Here is a 7,714-nt window from a genome sequence, read left to right on the forward strand (position 1 = left end):
ATATTTCTTGTTCCGTGGCGGACCCCCAGATTGTGATGGATTGTGGTAGTCGCGCCCCCTACGCAGAGTTTCGCATAACATTTCCTATTAGAAATTCTACTCGTACCTAAATAATATTTAGAAAGTCTTCTTTAGAATTACCCTAAATTAGATCTAATACCATATCACTGGTATCACTGTCAGATTGACAATGTTTTTTAGTTATTTGCAAAGTTAATGCACTATTTGATAATATTTAGATGTAATAGTACCTACATATGATAAGAAACGTGTTCTTTTTGTAGACTAGACGTTTTCGATCTCATTTTGAACGAGAAAACGCTGCAATTCGGCATTTTCGGCTCCTATCATTCCGCTTAGACTGACGTTTGCTGAATGGCGTATGACGTGTGGCAACTAGTTTTATATAACCTCCTTGACCGGCGGCCGCGGACTTTTTGCAGAGGGGAACGCCTGTTAATGGCCGCTCCATAGATATTTACTCCGAGCTATTGATAGGTGAAAAGAAAACCGAATGGAATCCGTTCAGTACTTTTTGAGTTTATCACGAACGACGCGAACATACATAGGTACACACAAACAGACAGACGCGGCGGGGAGCCTTTGTTTTTATAAGGTGTAGTGATTAATTAAATAACCACTAAGTACGTTGCTTGCCACAAAACAGACTCGTCGCGACACTAATGGCGGTCTAAATATAATGGATGACTGGCATTCAAAGTCGGTTATGCCTGAGCTTAGGCACGTGTTCCCCGCCAAGGTGAGCTACGCGGTTCGGCTTGCGGGAGCAGCGGCGGCATTCTCCGCCGGATCCATCCTTGCGTCTTCTCAGGCCCGTGGCGATAATGGTAAATAAACTCTAAAAGATCTGCGACAAAGTGTACAAAAATACATATTCATCACTAATCAATTTTATTTGTAAATACAGAACAAAGGCAGGGCGATAAGATCGCTGAAGATTTAGTGACCGCGTCGCTTTTATCAGCGAGACCACGATTCACGCTGAATATGGCGCACCGCCCCTCGCACGTCACAATCCGCCCTCGGAATGCTAACCGAAATGCAAAGAGCGCGCCAAAAACTAACCCAGGTATACCTTCCTCCTAATTGCTTCAGTAATCGTCAGTGATTACTTCACACTTAATCTTGTTTTCCCTCGGAAGATCTTCGCAGCTTTGGTCGGGCGATCCTGTCTGACGAGACGATAGCTGTTCCTCCGCGTCTATTATTACTGCAAATATATTCTTCTTTACTTGGGTTTGCATCCAAGGTGGCATTTCTCTTGTACTCTTGAGAATACAGTTGAAGAAGGATTCTAAAGCATCGGGATCTTTTCGATAACTGGGTGCGGGGTCTGAGTCTATGGCGCGGTCGGGGCACCGCCGTTTGGCAGGCGGCGCTGCCGTGCTGAGCTCCGTACTAGGAGAGGGCGCGCTCACATCTCGCTGTCGCTTCGATCCACTGTCACTTATAGGTTCCATGTCAATATGCTCCGTAATACGATACTTCATATGTGGTTCGAGGAATTGCATGTGTTTAGCGTACTTCCAAGTGGTTATCTGAGCCGGAAGTAATTTATTCTTTCCTAGCTTGGCCCGTTTTAAAGCGTCTCGGTGGTTATCTCGCAGTTTCTTCCATTCTGATTTTGCAATTGTTACTGAAACAAACCATAAAAAATAATTTATTTAGCCTTATTCATCAAAAGCACAGAATAAATAATAGTACTACCGTACAGAAAGGAAACTTCCTACAAAACCGAAGTTTGATAGCGGTTCAGGGTCGAATCATACTATCCCTTTCTAATATATGGCACTATCCCTTTCGGCTATTTAGGGTTGTCAAAATTCAAGTGATTATCTTATCTGTGGTCGTGCACGCAAAAGGAAGTCAAGTGGTGCCAACCCTAATAATTGCTCGGAGCAATGCTGAGCCGAGCGGAGCCGAGTTTGGCCGAAGTCAGGAGTTTCGCACCCCTGTCAAAAGGCCCCAGTACTACACAGTGGTCAAGGATGGTCCATGACAAGCCATCGCTATTAAAATGTACATACATGGTTAAAATACAATGGCGAACGACTGGCTATCAGTTGTCTATCATGGTGCGCAAACGGCAAGTGGTCGTCAGTGATTTCGGTCGGTTTTTTGACACTTACTAACGCCATGCCAACCGAAACAAAAGAAAAATCTGAAATTGCTTTTGAATAGTTACTTTAATTGACTGTAATGATGATTTTACGTGTAGTTATCTAAATAAGTTTAGACAAACATTTTAGAATTCCGATTTAGGGCCGATACAGGATACATGCGTACTGCAACCACAGAGTGCAGGCTTTTCCAGGCATAGCACGATTTAACTAATACCAGATACGCGCCAATATTATTTCAATTTTAGAATTCCGATTTAGGGCCGATACAGACGTACTGCAACCCGTCTGCAATTTGTATGGAAACTGCGACGTCGGAGTGCAGTTCCCATACAAGTTGCAGTCCGTCCGTCTGTACCGGCCCTTAAAATAAGGTTCAAATTACTCTCGGGAATGTGACTTGTCTTTAAAGTAAGTAATCATTAAAACTGGATTAAATGGAATATATAGGATTAAAAAAAAAAACCTTGTAAGTAGACTGGCGCGGCCTGGAAAAGAGACAATAACTTGCCAAAAAATAATAATTAGAGGGACGAATGACTACCCGCGATTTTTTGAGCGACGTGACGTTCGACGACGTTCTGACAAATGCCGCAATGTAACGCAAATCGCATGCAATTATCGGTGAGGTGAGTAGAGGCCCCAAACATGCAGACAAATTGACCAAATTGACAACAATGTCACGCGTACAGACAGATCCTACATTTACTTTAGTACATTAGTCATATATAGTGCTTTTCTCAAAAATGGTGCAAGAAATATAAATATCATAGAAATATTTTACAAAAGCAACGTTCTTACGTATATATTTTCACAGAAAAAAGTAGAAACAATTGAAAAAATTAGCTTTGCCGCCTTTTTATTTTTTTAATAAATAAATAGAAGTGTATATTTCTGCCGAAAATACGTCAACCTATTTGAGACAGCTAAATAGTCGCGGTACTAATCATCTGTTTGGCTGTTTAATGGGCCTGTGCCTTCATTTGATATGGCCATTTCAAGTTTTAAAAAGTTTGGAACTCGACAAATAATGGAATTTGTATGCAACATTGCAGTCCCAAAATCGTGACTGCAATGTTTTTAACTTTTTAATTTTTGACTGACCATAAACTACGCGCTTCGCGACCTATTTTCTAAACGGAAAAGTCGACTTTGCCGTCCATTTTTGAGAAAAATACTTTACCATCGTATGTTTTCGGAAACGTTCGTATTTGTCATGCTACTTCAGTCAACCTTAGTACTTTTAGTACTGAGACCGACTGAAATAGCAAGACATGTTCGTACGTTACCGTGAAAATACGATGGTACGGAATTATGCACAACATTTGTAGGTATACCTACGTAAATTTTCCGGTAATTTAAAAAAATATGCCTGAGGCTAGTTCCCGCTTCTCTTATATAAATATGTACCTCCAGGGGTTTACATTGGACATTTCATACGATAGTAATTGACAACCAAATGAATTAGCTTGAACTTGAACCCTAAATGGCTCAACAATTAAAATCCGAGACTGTATCTACGAAAGAGTAAGTAGTGACAATAAGATGCAACTGCAGACATTTATAGACAATAGTTTCATGCTCGCTCGCAAAGACTCATTTTATGAACTCACTGTTAGGGATAGAAGAATCGTTGTTTTGGTCTACGACGCATTGCCAGGCTTCGTCTTTCATATGTATTTCTCTGTAGTCAGGGTGCAGTGGGTTCCAAAGACAGGGTTGAGCGCGGACGCTTTCTATGAAGGCTTCCATGTCTGTTTATTGTCTGAAACGTGTAAGTACGTCGTCAACGAGACGCTAGCGGGCCCAGACTGGCCCGGCCGGACGCGCGCCGCCGGCGCGGCCTCGCGCCGCCTCGCGCGGGACCGTTCCCCGCCCCGCCGACCAGTTCTCACCACCCATGTTCTTTCAATTGTACTTGTTGAGTGTAAACCGGTTTCTACACAATAAACTACAAGCAGGTTATGGCTCCTTAGTAGTCCCTGTGAATCTTATTTTAAAATGTCGCTATACAAGCTCCGTTTGTGATTCCTGGTAGGGTTCAGTAGGTTGAGGTACTTAAGGTGGGATCAGACGGTTCACTCGGATGAATGTTTACTCGAGTGAATGTTTCATTTTCCTTTCATTTCACGTTCACACGGCTGCTGGAAAGATTATAATTTTTTTCTTTTCTTTCACTATGGCGTCGAATGAAGTTGTGCGTCTTGGTATAAATTTAATCTGTGATCATGTAATAAATATTTTAACAAACGAGATGCAAAGAAAGCGTCGTCGGTAGTGGCTGCGACCGTGGATCGCAAGAAGAAATTTATTTGGAGCCTCGAAAACATTGCTGAGGGAAATAGCCGATGAAGATCCGAAGTCGTATTGCAATCATGTGCGGATACTAATTTTGCAAGTAATTTTGTAGAACTTCTATTATTAGTAATAATAATCTTCTCATTCTCAAAATTCTCAAGATTCTCAAAATAGTGGCATCTTAACCTGTCATCGAGTTTTTGAATTGAATGTATGTTTATTTGCTCTTTTTCATATGAAACAAAAATGTATCTCGATAAACTAAAACAATGTTTATCGAGGCCAAGTCATTGTTTTTAATTAAATTTAATACTTATATTTATAAAAAATAAAGAGTAGCACTTTTTACTGTAACCTGTCTTGTCCAAAAGCATCGGTCTTTCAGTTTTGGTTCTTTAGATTTTATAAGCACCAATTTATGTAAATAAAATATCATGCTATATAATAACATATACAATACCTTTTAAAATGTACTTTGCCCAGGCCTTATATTTTTTTTTACAACAATATTCACGCACGAAGTTTGTCCAAGAATATTTGTGACGTTCCACGGGAAAAGGTACCTTATGAGGGTTTCTAGTTTCGGAGATATTAAATGTTTTGTAAAGAGGTGAAAAAATGCTCATTTTTTTTTTATTGTGTGATCTGAAACCTTAATGCGTAACGTTTGTTTACCTGTTTTTATTTTTGTTATAAGTTAGTTATAAGCCTAGTAATGTCGTCTCAGAGTTTAGTAGAAAAGGTACCTTATGGAAAAAAGATTGAAAATTCCCAAAAAAACTAGTCAATACGGGAAAAGAAGTTTGGTAGAGAGCTGTATTAGCATTCTGCAAAATTAATTTGATAATTTCAGTTCTGGTTGGGGCGCCTCGCAAATATTATAACCGTACATAGACCGACATCACAAATCCAAGTAGACTGCTATTATACCAAAGTTACTCTCGTCAAGTCTTTCTTAACTAGAATAATCTTCATTTGGTTTGGTCGCATGCAGTAAATCAGCCATTGGTTTGCTGAAAAATGCCAATACCCGACGCATTACCTTATGGAATATCTGAGGTCATTGAACCTCAATGCCGCTTATCTTCAATAGCAACCGAAATATATTATTGATAAGAAATAGACGATTTATACCATCTTAACCCCAAAATATTATTAGTTTATCCTAACTGTTCCATCATCATCATGCCTCATCATGTAACTTGACCACAAGGTACCTTTTCATTACATACAAATTATTGGTCTTTTTTAAGATTATTATGACGAAGAACTAATTAAATTGGGGGCAGTTTAATGTAAATTAATATTTTCTATTCATAAAAGATAAACTATAATATGATTGATATTTTGTAGTGGTGTATTATTAGATTTATTTCCATAAGGTACCTTTTCGTAAATGTATGGAGCAAATACTGTTATTGTTATGTAAGTTTAAAGTGGCATAAGGGGTTAAATATAGTATTTAGTTGGGGTTTTAGGATTTATTTCATTTGAATGACAGAATTTCTTTCATATGTGCTCAGAAAAATTGATTGTGTGTCACATTAAAAGTAAAAATATTCAATTTTGTGATTTTATATGAAAAAGTCAGAAAATACATTTTCACCTCTAAATCGGTATTGTTTTTTGCTTAAACTGTCTGTCAGTGTCGTTTTCTAATAGATAAAATTTAAATCTTGAGAGCTCATTGCAATCAATCGTGAAAATGAAATAAAACTTTATTTTCAAGAGATTGGTTAGTATACACATAAATCAGTCGATATCAAAAGTTTCTGTTTGCATTACAGAACAAGTCGCAATATTTTTTTAATCTCAGATATATAAGGCATTATTATTTGTAGTCTACTATGTAACTTACTTCAGGAACATAGTTTTTTAGGCGGCTAAACTTAAAACTTCTCTATCGTAAAGTTGCTCATTTCACAACATTATTTTCAAAAAATCATATCTCTGTAACTACGCAACCTAGAAGGTTGATCTTTTGTGTTATCGATAGCTTATTTATTGTAGATTACTGGGGTATGCATAACTCCATACCCGCCATAAGGTACCTTTGACCGTGGGACGTCACATTTTCTCTGTTAACCTGTACCAACCTGTACATGCGCGGTATTGCATCTGACTCATACACAGAAAAAATTATTTAGATCATAACTATGGCAAAATATTAGGTAAGTATCAAGCTAACCACCGTAGGGTACCATTATGACCCAAGTGTCGTAGTTTCGTAGAGACAAGTGGTTAAAGGCAGAAATCTGGGGTTTTGTAACGGAATGTTAACTTTAACTTGTCTCGATTATTTTACGAATTTGGTATGGGGCCTAATGTAATAATATCATTTTAATATTGTATGAAGGTTTATTCATCTATGCTAAAAGTGAGACATTCGTATTATTATCCGTTCAAGGGAAAAAATAAAGATGAATGTATTTTTTACTGTAACCCTGCTTAACTTTAACCTGTGTTCAATGTATCGGTTATTGTATGTCTTGAAAATAACTTCTTCATTTTCCGTTCCCTTTTGAAAATTTGGGGTACCTACTTGAAGTGGTAAAACATATTTTTCATTATTAAAAGTAAAAAAAAAAAACAAAAAAAAAAAACAACGGGTTGCACTCCGGGAGTGCCGACAGAAGTGAAAACTCAATAACTAGTCCAAAATGTTTGCAGCACTATGTATAATTGACCCATCCTCCTTTCTATTGAAAAACTTTAGTTCCGAAATTGCTGGCCAGTGAACTTAAATTTGTAGCGTTAATTGTTTAAAATTCGAATAGAAATTGTAAAGTTACCTTGCAGACCTCGCATCTAAATATATTTGGTCATGATATTTTGAGTTTTATTCACCAGTACTAGAGTTCACTTTTATTAGCGATTTCATCAAGATGTAGCTTTATTGAATTATATTTGAGTGATATAAAGTTAGAATGTAACTGTGAGATCCTCGTATTTCAGCCCGTACAAGATTAGAACATTGAGCTTTATTGGTTAATATAAAAGTCCAGTTTTAAATAATTGACCTGATTATGATACGTTATGACTAAAGTTCTTTGGTGAATAACATTGTCCGTCACACATGACATTAGCGGATGGTGCTGGGCCTAAAATACGGCGTTGCGTGAACAAGAGATTTCCTTTGGCAGGATTGGTCCTTAGGACCCAAGGATGGATTTAAGAAGTGGAGCCACCGGGATTTTTGATGTAAATTTTTAGGGGGGCTCTCAACTTGATCTTGATATCTATATCATTTAAGCTACTAGGCCAAGTTTGGTATC

The 7,714-nt window shown here is 37.9% G+C and overlaps 1 protein-coding gene across 1 annotated transcript; it reads right to left on the reverse strand.

Annotated features, from left to right (window-relative positions):
• Positions 1–1,101: 1,101 nt before the first annotated feature.
• Positions 1,102–4,021, reverse strand: LOC134804573 (uncharacterized). Its single transcript, XM_063777682.1, has 2 exons — positions 3,755–4,021; positions 1,102–1,657 (listed from the first exon to the last, which is right to left on the reverse strand). Exons 1-2 carry the CDS (start codon positions 3,891–3,893, stop codon positions 1,113–1,115), a joined length of 684 nt encoding a protein of 227 aa, XP_063633752.1. The 5' UTR covers positions 3,894–4,021; the 3' UTR covers positions 1,102–1,112.
• Positions 4,022–7,714: the final 3,693 nt, after the last annotated feature.

This window comes from Cydia splendana, chromosome Z (genome assembly GCF_910591565.1).
Source record: "Cydia splendana chromosome Z, ilCydSple1.2, whole genome shotgun sequence".
Classification (NCBI taxonomy): Eukaryota; Metazoa; Arthropoda; class Insecta; order Lepidoptera; family Tortricidae; genus Cydia; species Cydia splendana.